The 15873-nt window shown below is 36.4% G+C and overlaps 11 protein-coding genes across 11 annotated transcripts; 5 read left to right on the forward strand and 6 right to left on the reverse strand. All coding sequences in view use genetic code 12, as the record gives it.

Moving 5' to 3' along the window:
* Positions 1-66: 66 nt before the first annotated feature.
* On the forward strand, positions 67-1161 carry SPAPADRAFT_63196 (RNA polymerase II subunit B1 CTD phosphatase; the record flags this gene model as incomplete). Its single annotated transcript, XM_007377251.1, has 1 exon — positions 67-1161. One exon carries the CDS (start codon positions 303-305, stop codon positions 1116-1118), a length of 816 nt encoding a protein of 271 aa, XP_007377313.1.
* SPAPADRAFT_143139 (uncharacterized protein) lies at positions 1160-2710 on the reverse strand (the record flags this gene model as incomplete). The annotated part of the gene is made up of 1 exon (XM_007377252.1): positions 1160-2710. One exon carries the CDS (start codon positions 2708-2710, stop codon positions 1160-1162), a length of 1551 nt encoding a protein of 516 aa, XP_007377314.1.
* CDC14 (phosphoprotein phosphatase) lies at positions 2636-5136 on the reverse strand (the record flags this gene model as incomplete). Its single annotated transcript, XM_007377253.1, has 2 exons — positions 2636-4989; positions 5045-5136. 2 exons carry the CDS (start codon positions 5088-5090, stop codon positions 3377-3379), a joined length of 1659 nt encoding a protein of 552 aa, XP_007377315.1.
* SPAPADRAFT_52437 (uncharacterized protein) lies at positions 2829-3331 on the forward strand (the record flags this gene model as incomplete). The annotated part of the gene is made up of 2 exons (XM_007377254.1): positions 2829-2831; positions 2885-3331. The coding sequence occupies 2 exons, from the start codon at positions 2829-2831 to the stop codon at positions 3329-3331; spliced, it is 450 nt and encodes a 149-aa protein (XP_007377316.1).
* Positions 5137-5350: 214 nt separating the features above from the next.
* On the forward strand, positions 5351-7454 carry SPAPADRAFT_63201 (uncharacterized protein; the record flags this gene model as incomplete). Its single annotated transcript, XM_007377255.1, has 4 exons — positions 5351-5370; positions 5425-5521; positions 5572-5820; positions 5873-7454. The coding sequence occupies 4 exons, from the start codon at positions 5368-5370 to the stop codon at positions 5935-5937; spliced, it is 414 nt and encodes a 137-aa protein (XP_007377317.1).
* Positions 6037-7263, reverse strand: SPAPADRAFT_52440 (uncharacterized protein; the record flags this gene model as incomplete). Its single annotated transcript, XM_007377256.1, has 1 exon — positions 6037-7263. The coding sequence occupies one exon, from the start codon at positions 7261-7263 to the stop codon at positions 6037-6039; it is 1227 nt and encodes a 408-aa protein (XP_007377318.1).
* A 1094-nt stretch (positions 7455-8548) lies between the features above and the next one.
* RPS13 (40S ribosomal protein uS15) lies at positions 8549-9460 on the forward strand (the record flags this gene model as incomplete). Its single annotated transcript, XM_007377257.1, has 2 exons — positions 8549-8594; positions 8969-9460. 2 exons carry the CDS (start codon positions 8574-8576, stop codon positions 9401-9403), a joined length of 456 nt encoding a protein of 151 aa, XP_007377319.1.
* Positions 9461-9562: 102 nt separating this feature from the next.
* SPAPADRAFT_63205 (TFIIH/NER complex subunit) lies at positions 9563-11704 on the forward strand (the record flags this gene model as incomplete). Its single annotated transcript, XM_007377258.1, has 1 exon — positions 9563-11704. The coding sequence occupies one exon, from the start codon at positions 9587-9589 to the stop codon at positions 10688-10690; it is 1104 nt and encodes a 367-aa protein (XP_007377320.1).
* On the reverse strand, positions 10692-11090 carry SPAPADRAFT_143393 (uncharacterized protein; the record flags this gene model as incomplete). Its single annotated transcript, XM_007377259.1, has 1 exon — positions 10692-11090. One exon carries the CDS (start codon positions 11088-11090, stop codon positions 10692-10694), a length of 399 nt encoding a protein of 132 aa, XP_007377321.1.
* FCA1 (cytosine deaminase) lies at positions 11173-11676 on the reverse strand (the record flags this gene model as incomplete). Its single annotated transcript, XM_007377260.1, has 2 exons — positions 11173-11570; positions 11622-11676. The coding sequence occupies 2 exons, from the start codon at positions 11674-11676 to the stop codon at positions 11173-11175; spliced, it is 453 nt and encodes a 150-aa protein (XP_007377322.1).
* Positions 11705-11796: 92 nt separating the features above from the next.
* Positions 11797-15867, reverse strand: VPS15 (ubiquitin-binding serine/threonine protein kinase; the record flags this gene model as incomplete). The annotated part of the gene is made up of 1 exon (XM_007377261.1): positions 11797-15867. The coding sequence occupies one exon, from the start codon at positions 15865-15867 to the stop codon at positions 11797-11799; it is 4071 nt and encodes a 1356-aa protein (XP_007377323.1).
* Positions 15868-15873: the final 6 nt, after the last annotated feature.

Raw genomic sequence — 15873 nt, forward strand, 5'->3', positions numbered from 1 at the left:
TTTTTGTAATGGAAACAAGTGAAAAGAAGATACGAATTTTTTGTGGTGACTAAAACCAACCAGATCAAACCAACCAAGTGCTAATTGAAATCCACCGAATCTTCAATCTGAAACAAAAAACTACGTCATCTGAATTTTAGTGAATACATCCAACGTACCACCACAAAAAAGTTTACCTACGAACGACAGCAACCAATTGCGGAGCACATTCTTGTTTTAACCGCCCATACAGAACATTCGCCACATCGTTCACTATCAAAAAATCCGACATAGCCATCACTCTTTTTCACAACACATACACCATGGAATTACTAACTCTTGATCAGTTCATTCATTATCTTGAACCGTATGCCAATAAGGAAACCCTTAACCCTATAGAAGCGTCTAAGCTTCAATTGCTAATCACCGAACTATTGGTTGATTACTATGTTGATTTCCAAGTATTGAAATTCATAAGTCGATTCTTGACTCAGCAATCATACGACGAGATCATTGAAGAACGCAATATAGAACATCAATGTGGATATATAACATGTGATCAATCACCAAAGCAGATGGTTAGGAGAAGAAGCAGCAGTAGCACCAATGGGATATCTATTGTTAGTGAAACTGATACTGCTTATCAATATCAGATATATAATAGAAAGCCAACAATGATTTTACCCAACACATACCTTTCCCAATATTGTTGTAAGGAACATTATCAAGCATCTATCTTTTATCGCAACCAATTAAGTAACGAAGCTATATTTGCGAGAAAGGATATCATGGTTGTCCCTCCATTTTCAGTAACTGGAACTTGGTGGTATGAAAATTCCATAACTTGCTTAGAAGAAGTAATTGCTAAACACAAAGAGTTGAAACAACAGGGAAAGTCCTTATCTCAAGTCATTGCTATGATGAGTGGATTATCGGTAGATGACGGTAACCATGAAGCTGATGAGTCAACGAATCAATTAGTACAATTAATTGAAGATTTTGAAATTGTCGAAAAGGAATCGAATTTAGTGGGTGATGTATTACCAGAAGAAGAGGAAGAGGATGTTAAAGATGGATCAGTCAATAACATCGAAGGGTATGTTACTAATAGCAAAAGCTTTGGTGGTTACGTTGTATAGCATTATGTACTATTCTAATGATTGACGATTATATACAAGTCTTAAAATTTAAATCTATCGGGGAATTTATAACCATAGTGATAATTATAAAACCCTTGCTCTTCAAGAAAGTCTCCCAATGTTTTACCTCTACCGATTCTTTCTTGCCTTGGAAATTCATCTGTTTTCATCTTATTACCTATTCTCTTTTTGAATGTGGTTGTTATCTCAGGAGATACAATTTCACTGTGTTTATGTACGGAATATCTCGACAAATTCTTAGTTAACTTGTCAAAACTTTCTACCTTAGTTCTATACAAGTTATTCATTTTGTCTTGAACATTAGTACGGGTAGTTTCCAACTGATTGCCGCTTACTTGTTTAATCTGACCGACAAGCTGTGAGTAATCCAGATTAACTTTCTCTGATGAAATATCCAAGAATTCAAACCAATCCTGGAATTCATCAAGATTTATGGGTTCATCACTTCCTTGTTTCTCCAACTCATGCATCTTAATAAACAACTCAAAAGTAGCTTCACCCCAGGCCAAATCTTCATAATATTTCCGAGGATACATCAGTTCATGGGGCCAGAATCCTCGACATCCGGGAATAGAATAACTTCCATCATCATTAAGGGTTTCTCCCGACAACTCTTTGGTTCCTGCCTCCCATACTCGTTTCATTCTAAAGAGTAAATACAGTCTTGTTACCAAGTAACCTACTTGTCTCCTGCCTACTTTTCTTCGATATGGGGTCATAAGGTATGGTATTCCTACAGGGCCAGCACGACAAAATTTGGCCCGTACGAGGTATGGTCCTTTCTCATTAACTATTTCTTCAACTTTCTTGAAGTGATGAATATGGTTGATGTCGTATTCCATGCTAGGGATAATTATCGATTGTATGTACTCCTTATCGTATGCCTCCGAAATTGCTCGTTTCGAAACTCCATCTATTATATGATAGTGGGTATGTTGGTTTGTATCAAGTTGTTCTCGCGTATATGGAAGTAAACTGGGTATTGGTATCATTCTCTTTTCTTGTAATTTACTAAGATATCGTCTTAGAGTGTCTCTTCCATGGACTTCACTTGCACTTAGAGACTTTCTAATAAATTCAAGTCTGTGTTCAGGAACATCAACACCTGTACATTCACTGTCATCATTGTTAGTTCTTAATCCTTGAGCAATTCTTCTCTTGTTACGTCCACGGATCTGGTGTGATTCTTTTGTGGTTACTTCTTCCTTCCTCAATAAGTAAGACCCCCGTCTTAGTTGTGCATTAAACTTTTCTCTTCTCCCGTCTTCAATCACTTGGAGAAACTCTTCCCAAGGTCCGCCAGCTAACAACTTATCCAATGATTCATCAAGGGATATTCCAGAGAGAAGAAGCTTAGCAAGTATGTCTGGTCTCGCGGGATTTCGTCTAAACTCTTCAATTATACCTAGACGTAGTTCATATGATATTTGATTAATATATGCAGTGGTGTCTTTTTGCAATAGTGATGCTGGTGGTGGGATGGTTTTTATCTTGGTAGATTTTCGTAGAAGTGATCTATATAGCTGACATATCGACTCTTTGTGAGTGATTTTGTCGGTTATCCGTTTCATCAGTTGACCACTTTGTTGAGATGAAAGTAGCTTTTCACATCTATATATATATACATTTTTTTTTTCACCCAAATCAAAACTTACTTCACACAGCAATTAGCAACACCATAGATACATAATGGTAAGTACATTGAAACACCCTCCGTTCGCGATCATCAACTAACAAAATCTCAGCCACCAAAGAAATCCACTGTGAATTTGATCACTGTTTTGAAATTCAAAAGAAGTCGAATAACATACACCATTCCCTTCACTTCAACAACCTCCCTCCAACACTTGAAGCAACAAGTAGCTGACGCGATAAATAACTCTGGTGGTGTTCAATCAGATGAACCGGAAAGGGAACCGGTTGATGAAGAAGACGATGAAGAAAATATTCCAGTTCCCAAATCTGAATTCATTGAGAATGGTGAAGAGGAACAAGCGGAAGTCTTGGTCACGCCTGAACAATTGAGAATTGCTGTGCCTCAAGACATGTCCTCTCCCTATGATAACCAATGGCTCGAACTTGATGATTCCATGCTTCAAAAGATCAAGTTTAAAGATTACAACATCTTAGCATTTGGTGTGGATGATGAGCCATTCGACATAGTCGAAGCCGCTTACGAAGAGGACGAATAATCTTACAGTTTTATACAAAAATCTATATAAATATAGAAAACGAAACTAATACTTTTTCCCACTGACTTTTCTGATCCCTCCTGAATGAACTCGTACTTGAGTTTGTGATTGAATACCGTTGGCCAGAATCACTCTGTTTTTCGAGGACCGCGCCTTTGGCATCCTGATGCTAGGTGATCCTGCTGGTGAACTAGACAAGGTATGGCTGACTGTTCTTGTGGTGGTTGTAGTTGTAGTTTTGGTGACCAGTAACGGTTGGTTGGTTCTTCTGGCATTGGTAGATATTGATCTTAATATTTTCCATTGGTTAGGGGTGCTTGTAGTAACACCATCCTTCCCAGGAGTACTCTGTATATCTTGCATCATTACAACATTTTCATCATCATCGTCATCGTCTGAATTATTAATAAGTTCAGTTTCGTGCTCCTCGGCAGCTTCCATATACTTTCTGGGTTGACCAGGAGAATCATTGGGCACAGCTAATTGAATCTTGGACGTTAACGCGCCACTGATCTTTCTTCTTCTAATTGGAGTTTGAAATGATGAATCCATTTGACTGAAACTAGAATTGACAGTAAGAGCATTAGCTTCCTGTTCCCTTAATTTCTTCTTTTCAATCTTCATTCTAGTCTTAAACTCTTCGTAACTAATCAACGGATATAATCCATCAATGAAATCACAAGGTCGATTATCCAACACCATGGTATGTCTCCAATCTCTAAAGTCATTCTGGTGCAAATAAAGCCAATGCTGCTGTGGGCCAACAACCATCCCGGGTCTTAGCATCCGCATGTATGCGATACATTCATTAGCGGTGAATCCATGGGTGTATATCAAATGAGCACCAATAAGACAACCGGTACGGCCCAATCCGGCTTTACAATGGACAGCAATCTTCCCTCCTTGGTTTATGATTGTTTCTGCTGCACCTACAAACTTCTGGACATAGTCTAAAGTGGGGCATGTTCCATCATCGAAAATCATATCAATGTGTCTAATGTTTCGTTTGGTAAATTCTTGAGAGTCATATAAGTGAGAGTTCAATCTAACCACCAACTGAACATTGTTTTCCATGAAATAGCTCAATACTTTCCTGAATGGTTCATTAATGACATTACGTTTGGTTTGCTGAGGAGACGCGAATGCAATGAAATCTTTGGAAATAACATTGAAATCACCTTGATCCACACGTTCATACTGTTCATACTCTTCTAAATTAAAACTTGTCAAGTCAATCATCCCCCTCTCCTTGGCTCTCCACATGGCATACACTATGTCTTGAATGGTGATTTCATAATCAGCATGAGAATAACCAGCATCTCTGAACCCTTGGAATGGTGGATCACATTGGGCAATAGGTTGCAACACTTGATGCGGTGACCAAGACTGGATCAAGACCATATAGCAGCATAACAAACATGCAGCATTGGCTCGTTGTTTAGGACAACTGGAACTGTAGAACACGACGGCTTTGCCCTGATTATTCTCTTCATTGAGGATGTTGTGGAGGATAACTGCGAACCGATAAAGAATGGCAATGTTCAACGGTCCAAAATCCAAGTGAAATGAATTGTAAGGAAGGGAGTCTTCTATGGTGAAATACACCAAATCTTTTGTGTTGGGTGGACTATAATCAAAAGCTCCAAGGTAGATACGATCTAGATTAGCGTTAGTAGACGACTTCTATAGGTGTAACATATAGCTAAGACATACTTTTAAGAAACTCAATGAGTGGAACGTCGACGATATTTTTTCCCATGTTGGTTAATCTATCTGGTTATGTTAATTGCTGATAAACAGGAACTGCTAAAGGAAACTTATATAAAACCCGCTGCCCAGTTTCATATTCTTGTGTGATGGGAAATTCGCTTGTTTGTAATTGACTTGTTTTGATTGTCGCCCAAAGGGGAAAATGCTAGATTGAGCCACACGACTTTTTTTTGTTTTTTGTTTTTTAGGCAAAGTCGTAAATATGAAATATCTGCGACTTTTTGAGACAGCAAAGATTGACACACGTACAAGATAGCACACATAACATGGTATGCAAATGATATAGGCTAGCTTTTTTTTTAACTATGAACTAACAAGAACAGTCCACTGCATTGTATTCATTCTCATCCGAGACCTTAGCTGAACTTCGCAAATTTAGATTTGCAAGTGCTAGGGTGGATAAGATGCAAGCAGCAATATGTAAGTAAATGAAAGCATATCCTACAGCAACCAGGTACTAACATATCTAGACGTCATTGACAAAGAATCATATGAAGTCAAAAGAGACGATACTGAAATAATTGATTCTGTTGAAGACTTGATTGAAGAATTACCAGACAACACCCCAAGGTACATTGTTTTATCCTACCCATTCAAATTGGATGATGGAAGATTGAAAACACCCTTGGTTTTACTCTATTGGATTCCTCCTACTAGTGGACAAGAAAGCCGGATGTTGTACGCTGGTGCATTGGAACAATTTAGAGATAAAGCTGGTGTTTCAAAGTATGTAATATTTGCAGCAGATGTGAAAAGTCTGTTTACTAACTGTTTCTAGGTTAATTAAAGTTGAAGATGAGGATGATTTTGAAGACTTACAAGAGCAATTGTTGTAATGGATTTTTATAGATATTAATATATATCAGGTTAACCTGACCTTCTCAATCTATCATATTTGGCTATTTATTCTATTTTTAATCAAACCCTAGAAGAGATCACCAAATTCTTCTTAAGATGTCAATTTTACCTGTTCCTTTGGTATAACTAGCATTTGGAAGCAATAACCAAAGGCATAAAGTAACAAAAAACATCGCAATAAACAGTGGTAAAACCACAAATGCCCCCGCAAATTGAGAAATTAACCCCACCAAAAATGGAAGCATGGCACCACCCGAAGATCCAAATGCTGTCATTACCGTAACTGAAATCACTGCAATTTTTCTTGGGATTAAATCTTCCAGTACTATGTAAGTAATCATTAACGGATATACTGGACCGATCATTATACCTACTAATGTTATAGTAACTATTTCAATGGGTAAACTTGGAATAACCCATGTTAGTAATGCAAATAATATCGATAACGCAATAGCGATGGAGTTCCCTCTTCTTGCTCCAATTAACTTATGAATTAATCTCGTTAATACTAATCTTCCAAAAGTTAACCCAAACCAATAACCAGAAGCAACGTACCCTATTGAAGGGTTTTTATGGTTTCTATAATCTCTCAAATAGGTAGTAATCCACCCACCCAACGATACTTCACCTCCTTGATAAAAGAATATGAATAACGCGGAAAACCATGTTCTTTTGTTTGTCAATGCTTCCTTCATCAACCCAGTACTTTTAACTTGCAATACTGGCTGTTGTTGCTGCTGTTCTTTCTCGTCCCATGGATTGAGATCTTCTTGACCATGAACAAAAGCAAAGTATGTGTTTACAGTACTAATCAAGAATATCCCCAATACAACCAAATAGTAATAGTTCCATTTTAGCCCAGCTTCAACAAATGCAGTTGCAATTAAAGGTGAAGCAGAAGCACCCAATCCATAGCAACCATGGAAATAACCAAGTGCAGTTGAAGACTTTTCCAACCTTCCAATAAATACATTATATTGAGCTACACAAATCCCAGCGCCCATACCATAAAAGAAAAACCCAATCACTATAATTGGATAATACAGGCCAGTCAGCACTAACGTATACATGATTATGCAAGAGACACAACCCCAGAAAATTGATTTCCGGCCAAGCTTCTTCTGAATCACGTCGGAAAGTAATGCAACGAGAATACAACCCGATGCATTACTCAACCATAATATGGATGCAACAGAATATGAAATTCGATATTGAATTTCAATGTAGTTTAACAAAACCCCAACTGATCCATCAGAAAGCCCACTTCCAAATGCCCAAAATAGAGCAGTGAGGAGTCGAAACATATTTTTAGGTGGATTTTGGAATGTCAATGGACCAATTTCTTCAACTATTGTCACTGTTTCAACTTGGGTTTTGCCATTGGAACTGTATATTGGATTGGTACGTATTGGCTGCAATTCAATTGAAGTTATTCCCCTTCGGGAATTCGAAGCAAATGAGTTTTTATTCGCCATTAATACTTAGTGTAAGTACTAAAATCAATAGCAATCCTTAATCCTTCAAAGGTTTTTTACATTTTTTAAATACCCCGGAGTAAGTCATTTCTTTTGCAACGTTTCCTTACCCGTTGTGGAGCACTGATCCATAGATAAGTAAAAAAAAAAAATCTTGCCGAAAATCCTTTTCAGGAAGGGATACCAAAACGGGAAATGGATCCGCAGTAAATTTGCAACTTTATATCAGAATATCCGCTAAGATTTTCGGAACATTTAATTTCTCTGTAGAGCAATAAGGACGATTGATTCTAATAAAACCAAACAAGTTCCTGTGACGGTTGTGATTAGCTGAAACATCGGTTAGAAGGATTTATTGCCACTTCTATTCCTGAAATCGGCTTGTATGCGGTAATAATTTTATAGCCATATCCATGATGTAAATCAGTAAAATAATTCTTTCTAATCTGCAAATGTCCTTAAATATAACACCACCAGCAATGTTGTGTTTCCAACCAAGTAATATCAATTGGTGCATTACCTTCCATATTCCATTAAATTGCAGTTCGAAATGTCTTCACAACTGACATCTTTTGCGGAATTGTTTTCCACATTTGTGGCAAGTGTATGTAAGTTTCTTGTCCCCGTCTGGACCTTTGCAGTATTGATCTGGCCTGTCTTCAACATCATAGAAAAGTTGATTAAGGCGTAGCTTAATGTTATCCTTTGTATGGGATGATTGAACATTTCTGAATTTAGGTGTCATGTAACTTGTTTTATTAATTTTTGGGTGCAATTTTAACAAAATCTAACTGATTTCTACTAAATTAATATATAGAAAGTTACCGCTGTTAACAATACCATTCCACCTAAGATATTCTATAATAATGTTATAATTATAAAACCACTATTACCTTCCAATGTGATTCATTTTACCATTCTTAGTGTTTATGTATGGAATCAAGATCGAGTGGTACAAAATTTACGCACGACTTAAGTAAACCTTAGAACTGATCGAAAAATTCAAACGGTCGTGTACCTAGACAAAATATTTTTTTTTCAGGCATCTGCAGGTTTATAAAAAGAACTAGTTGAAAAAAATTTTTCACTAACAATTCTACTCTTCTTCTTCTTTATCAACTAAACAAAAATCAGTCATCATGGGTCGTATGCATTCATCTGTATGTGAACCGCCAATAACAACAATATAATAATATGCGACTAGCTAATATCTAAGGATCAACTTCAGTTTAGTGCACAATTTGCACCTTTTTGGTGTCACTATTCAAGGTCTCTTCTAGAGTAAACAATTCATATGTTCAAAAATGAACCGAGTTGTTAATATACACTTTAGATGATTGGATACTTGGGTATGTGTTTGTGTGAGTGGGTGATACCACGGCTGGTTGATACCATATTATTTGATTCTGAGTAATCGAATTGAACTTGTACATTGTGAACCCATAAGGATATCTACGGTTCGACTGTATCTGTTTGAAGTTCCACTCAGAAGATTATTGTAGTGAATGAATTTAATACTAACATTTGTTTGCAGGGTAAAGGTATTTCCTCCTCCGCTCTTCCATACTCAAGAAACGCTCCATCTTGGTTCAAGTTAACCTCTGATGAAATTGTTGAACAAGTCATCAAGTATGCCAGAAAGGGTTTAACTCCATCTCAAATTGGTGTTATCTTAAGAGATGCTCACGGTGTTTCCCAATCCAAGGTTGTCACTGGTAACAAGATCTTGAGAATCTTAAAGTCTAACGGTTTAGCTCCAGAAATCCCAGAAGACTTGTACTACTTGATCAAGAAGGCTGTCTCTGTCAGAAAGCACTTGGAAAGAAACAGAAAGGACAAGGACTCTAAGTTCAGATTAATTTTGATTGAATCTAGAATCCACAGATTAGCCAGATACTACAGAACCGTCTCTGTCTTACCTCCAAACTGGAAGTACGAATCTGCTACTGCTTCTGCTTTAGTTGCTTAAGTTAATTAAGTATATAATTTATTTAATATTTGTATTTATAAAACTTTAAGCTTTTTTTAAATCTTGCTCACTTGTAGGTTGAATTTCCAGTGGGAAAACAGGAAAAATATTTTGATGATATTTTGGCAACCCACTTTACAACTACCCTGCTACACATTCCCCCCCTACCACCTACACATACTGATGGAGGCCATATCAGAGAGAGTATTCACAGAACCTACATCATCATCGGAGGCCATATCGGATGAACCTTCTCTTCTCACTATAATCCTTGATATATCTCCCTTGGGATGGTACAAGTTACGCGATCTCATGACACTAGAAGAAATGACCAAGAACTTGCTTGTCTTTCTCAATGCACACTTGGCTCTTAACAACTCCAACCAGGTGGCTTTCATAGCTAGTTCACCTAAGGGATCGCGATTCCTTTACCCAAACCCAGCAAAAAGTTATCAAGAAGTGAAAGTACTGGATGGTGCTACTTCTGCCAGAGATTTTGTTAACAAGGGGATGTATCGACAGTTTAGAATTGTCGACAAGGCCGTCTTGGAAGAATTGAACGAGTTTCTAAATGAGATCAACAAAGACCAAGACGACACTATGCTTGCAGATCCTGCTTCTAAATTATCTGGTGCACTTTCCATGGCACTTACATATACTAATAGAATGTTAACTTTGGATCAAAGTATAACTACCACCACCGCGTCCGCAATTGCATCAACCACAAGCTCCAGTGCATCAGCAGCTAGCTCTACAGCTACGGGAGCTGGTGGAGCTAGTTCAGGCAGCTCGAGCACCTCCATGAAATCAAGGATATTGGTAGTTTCAGCAAATGACGACAATGACGTTAAATATATACCTATTATGAATACAATCTTTGCAGCACAAAAGATGAAATTGTCTATTGATATTATTAAACTAGGGGACGAAGAGAATTCGTCATATTTACAACAACCGTCCGATGCAACCAATGGTATCTATTTACACTTGACTGATCCTCGAGGAATTATTCAAGTATTATCAACTGCATATTTTATAGAACCATCATTAAGACCGTTCATTATCTTACCTACAAACTCCAATGTCAACTATCGCGCCAGTTGTTTCATAACGGGTAAAGCCGTGGATGTGGGATATGTTTGTTCCGTGTGTTTATGTATCATGAGTATTATCCCTGACTCAAAGAAATGTCCAACATGCAATTCCCAATTTGATGAAAGAATAATCCACCAATTGACCAAGGAGCCTGAAGTGGTTAAAAAGAAGAGGAAAATAGACAGCAAGTGATTTATATACCTGTGTTGATTATATCAAACTGGAAATCCAGCGGATAACTATGAGCCCTGATCAAATGCTGCTCTCTCTCCGACAGAGATACAAACATATCAGGACAATTGGCAACTAAGCATCTATATACCGCATTACCTCTTTCATGACTAATTTGAATGAAAGGATTATGATACTCATCAATATGTAGGTTCAAGTAATGATCGTTGGGGAAGTTCCGATGGCACGTAGTGCAAACATTATCATGAAATGTAATTATATGATGTTCATACTCATTGTAGTTTTGAAACTTCTCATCGCAAGGAGGTAACGTACAGGTAATTGCAACATGGTTGCTTCCACCAATGTTGTTGTTGTTGTTGCTGTTCTCCTGCTCCTCCCGAGGTCTCTTTCTTTCCATTAAAGATAAAATTTGCACTACATTTTTTTTTTGGCATAATCATAACTCATTTTTATATGCAACTATACAAGGGGAGGCTTAACTATTCTCCAATATCTTCATTCCATTCTTCTGGTCTTTCATCAATGAACTTCTTCATTAATGCTTTACATTCAGCATCATCTAAATTGACAATTTCAACACCTTCACTCTTCAATACATGTTCAGCACCAACAAAATTAGCATTTTCACCCATCACCACTCTTTTAATACCGTACAATAATACAGCACCAGTACACATATGGCATGGCGATAATGTGGTATACATGGTACAGTCTTTATAAACTTTTCCAGGTAATCTTCCGGCATTTTCAAGGGCTGATGTTTCTCCATGTAACGTAGCTGAACCCTTTTGAATTCTTAAATTGTGTCCACGACCGAGGACAGTGCCATCTGATGAGATTAATGCTGCTCCAATGGGAATTCCACCTTCCTCGTACCCTGGTTTGAGTTAGCATATGCATACCAAATAAGTTAAAGTATCGTACATACCCTTCTTTGCTTCTTCTAAAGCTATTTGTAAACCTTTTTTATCGTCAAATGTCATGATATTCGTAACCAAGGACGGGCAACTCATTTTTTTTTTAAAATTTCCCCCTTTTCTTTTTTTATGGAGGGGGGGATGATAACGGTGATGGAATTTTCCGGAAATTGGTAGCACTCAACTTCACTTGTATAAATTCAACACTCCACTTCTATCACCAGATATAATCATTTCAAAAGGTTCATACAAGTAGTTCAAATCATTGATAATATCTAAATGCGCTTTCGAGGATGCCCCAGACCACGTGGTTTGTTCATGTTCCGATTCAATCATGTCTTTCAATTCTAATTTCTCATCTATTATAACAGTATTCAGGACCGTTCTTGTCACAAATCTTGATTGGAATTGACTGTTGATTGATGTTGAACTACTAATGTTTGATAAATCCCATAGAATTATACGTTTGTCGTATGTTGCACATATTAAATAATGCAATATTGAGCGAACAGCCATGACTTCATTCTGTTTAATTGGTTTATTCACGTCCAAGTCTTTTAATAAATCATCAATATTGGTTTTGTTTGGGGTTCCTTCTACAAAGTACCTTTCAACACTAGAATCACCTTGGTCGACACGAAGGATAGTCTTGACCTCAAAATTAGGAATTTCTAAAAGAACAATTGTATGTGATGTATCACCCCCGATACTTACGGCAATAGTTAATTCACCTTCTTCTTTCTTCACCACCTGGAATGACTTGATAGAACTCACCGAGTACACTGTTTCATTCATCACATATTTCAATTGGTATGACTTGATAAGTAAATTGAATCGTAGATCCCATAAGTTGATTATTCCCAGAGATGTACCGGTAATGATCCAAGTCTCTTCAACAAAAAATGTGTTGATTATTCCATGAACCAATGGATTCTGAACTTCCTTTACTTTATTCATAGTTATAATATCAAACATCAAAATCTTCAGATTTGAATCAACACAAACTAGGAAATTATTACTAAACTTAGCATGTAATATATATCCGTCAATTTTAACCTGTCGTAACAATCTAAACTTGACATATCTTACGATCCTTCTATTCTTATTGCGACTTACTTCCACGGAAAACACCCGCACTTGTCCATCTTTGGTACATGCAACAAATACAAATCGGTCAGGTATGAAACAAATACACGTAATTTCACTCTTGAGATCTATACTCAATTGATAATTCTTACTATTGATAATCTTTTCAATCTTGAAACTATCCCACAATTTGATAATTCCACTTTCATACCCAGTAATAAAAAATTCCGAAGTATTGACAACTTCAATACATTTAATGGCATCAATTTCATCCTTTAAATGTGCCACCAAGCTTCCTCTTGGCTTAAATTCAATCTGTTGCTGTTGCTTGCTTTGACGATGCACGCTTCCAAACTCCGGGAAATCCAGAAGCGTAGGAGTAAGAGTTATTCCATTCAAGTAATTCAAAATATAAGGGTTCAGTCCCAGATAGGTATGTCTTATATGCGTAGTTATTATTTTTGAATTATTAATACTGAATACTCGAGTAGGAACATGTCCATTGACAACTGACGAACTTTTATGGGAATGAGGTAATCCATCTAATTCTCCAAATACATTAGTTTCCATAGTTTGAATGCTGGCTGTGACCTTTGGTGTGAGGAATGACAGTGGTTTGTCAACTTCAATATCAATGCTCAATTGTCGCGTCTTGGAATTAATCATTGGCTCAGACTTGTATGAAATATCAAAGAATATGTTGCGAGGATTGATCAATCCAGGATTATTGAACCTGCTTTCTAATTGTTCGGCAGGATGAGTATGTCGGATATATTCTCGCAACTTTCTAATCTTCCATAGTTCCTTTTCTTCCAATCCAATAGATTTTAGTTTAATCACCCATTGTCTATCTTCATGTGACAATGTTTTTGAGGAATTCCTCCAAAATAACAGTCGTTGACTCCTCGACCAATCTCGACTCATTTCAAAGATCTTGATAGTTAGTGGTCTTGTTAAGCTGGTATACAATGAATTCCAATCAATAATAGTAATGTCATAAGTGAGATATGGTTGCAAAATAGGATATAACCAACAATAACTATCGGCCACATTTGTTAGGTTTTCATTGATTGATATGATTAAATTAATAATTGAATGGCGAATCCATTGGTTTGGGTGTATGATTAGACATATGGAATTATTCAAAATTTCATTGTACACCACCTTGTTGGTTATAAATTTATTTTTGGTAAACGTATGGAAAACTTGTAGTACCTTAAGAATCACCATTTCTTGATTATCATTCAATGTTTGGATTAGTAATGGAAGCAAGTACTGTTCAAATGAGATTATTCCAATAAATGGACCGATTTCAAGTATTGCTGCCAAAAATGTCAATCTTAATTCATGATTTGTATGATCGTTAAGATATGAGATTAAATGAGGTAATATGATATCATTTGTTTTGTCAGCACCGAAAAACTGACATAATGGTAAGATATTGGTAAGAACATTACATTTAACTGTTGATTCTGAATCTGTCAATAATAACAATGTCAAAGTTTTGAACTTATCATATAACTGATCTTTAGAAGGTGGAGTTGCAAATGCTTTTGACATGATCCAAAACTTTTGTGATATGGTTGATAAATATGGTAAGCAAATAGCAATTGAACAATTAATCATTTTTCTGGAATTGGAATCAAGTTTGAGTATGAGTAGATTATAAAGTTTGGGCAACAAATACTCCGGGAATAAAAGGGTGTTAATTGGCGTGATGTAGGTTATAGTCAGTAACAAAGTAGTTATAGCATGAATAGTGTGAGAAACTACTTTACATGAAATATGGCTTTCTTCAGTTTGTGGTTGTTGATAATACTCTACATATTCGTCAATGAATTGAAACAAATAAGGTAAACTTCTATTCAATTTCGATTCATCAGATATCCGTTCACTAAAGGCTAATATCAATTCTATTGCCTTTAATTTTGAATCAACATGAGTCAATGTTTTGCAGAATGAACATATCGCATTAAGAATGATTAATGAAGGTTGTAAATCTGGTTTTCTTGGCTTAATTGAATAATTGTATGGCATTGTAGGAAGGTTTAACTTGGTGGGAATTGGAGAGAGGAATTCACCATTACTTTCGTCTGCGTTTGTGTAATTAAAATGCAAAGCCTTGCTTATCAATTCAAAATTGTCATAGATATATTCAATCTTCTCATCACTCGAATCTCCTTCATTCAATCCTTCCATGAAGTCATACAAGAAAGTGTAAAAATATTCAGGAAAACAAATATCATAAAATTCATCCAATAGTTCTCGTGCTGTAGATCTATCATTAGGATTGACCTTGAGTAACTTCATAACTAGTTTAATAACATTTTCTTCATTGATATATGCTAAATCAAGTTTGTTTGGATCTTCCATATACTTGAACAATTGTGACAATGTAAATGTAGGTTGACCATCAGAATATAATTCAGCTATAATACAACCCAAACTAAACAAATCCATGGCGTCAGTTAGGGTTTCCTTGTTATTGAACAGACCATCATCATTAAAATTGCTATGCTTTTGAAGATGTTGTCCTTTATAAAATCTTTCTGGAGCCAAGTAACAAATTCTCCTATTGGAACTACCGTCAAAGTAGAATGCGTATTGGTTGGGATTATCCATAGGTACAAATGTAGGCTTAATCATATTCGAGAAGTCGCTTAGCAAGATCCAATTCCAACTTGTAATCAAGCAATTCTCTAATCTTAAATCACCATGATGAATGTTTAATGCATGTAATTGACTGACTAACTTTAAAAGTTGGAAGATGATAAAGGACTTTTCTATTGGTTCCAAAAAGGGTCTGATTGACAATCTATCATACAAGTTGGTCTTTATCATTTGTCGGATAAGATATCCTGCTCTGTCGGTTTCAATAATCTTCAGATAACAATTGATATTAATCATGGGTGATATAGCTTTGGATTGCTTGACCAAGAACTCTGTTAGTCCTTGTAGTTGTATGTTGAATGAGCTTGTAGATGGCTTGATAAGGATCTTGATTATAACTAGTCCACCGGTAGTTTTGTCAATTGCTTTGATTGTCTTCAAGAATCGTGAATTACTTAGTAGTTCAAGGTACTGGTAATTGTTGTTCAATGCATCATCAATGTATGACGATATAGCGACCGTAGGGGCTGATGGAGCCAACAAAGACAATCGTTGGCCCATTATTAG

The sequence above is a fragment of the Spathaspora passalidarum genome (assembly GCF_000223485.1).
Source record: "Spathaspora passalidarum NRRL Y-27907 unplaced genomic scaffold SPAPAscaffold_7, whole genome shotgun sequence".
Classification (NCBI taxonomy): domain Eukaryota; kingdom Fungi; phylum Ascomycota; class Pichiomycetes; order Serinales; family Debaryomycetaceae; genus Spathaspora; species Spathaspora passalidarum.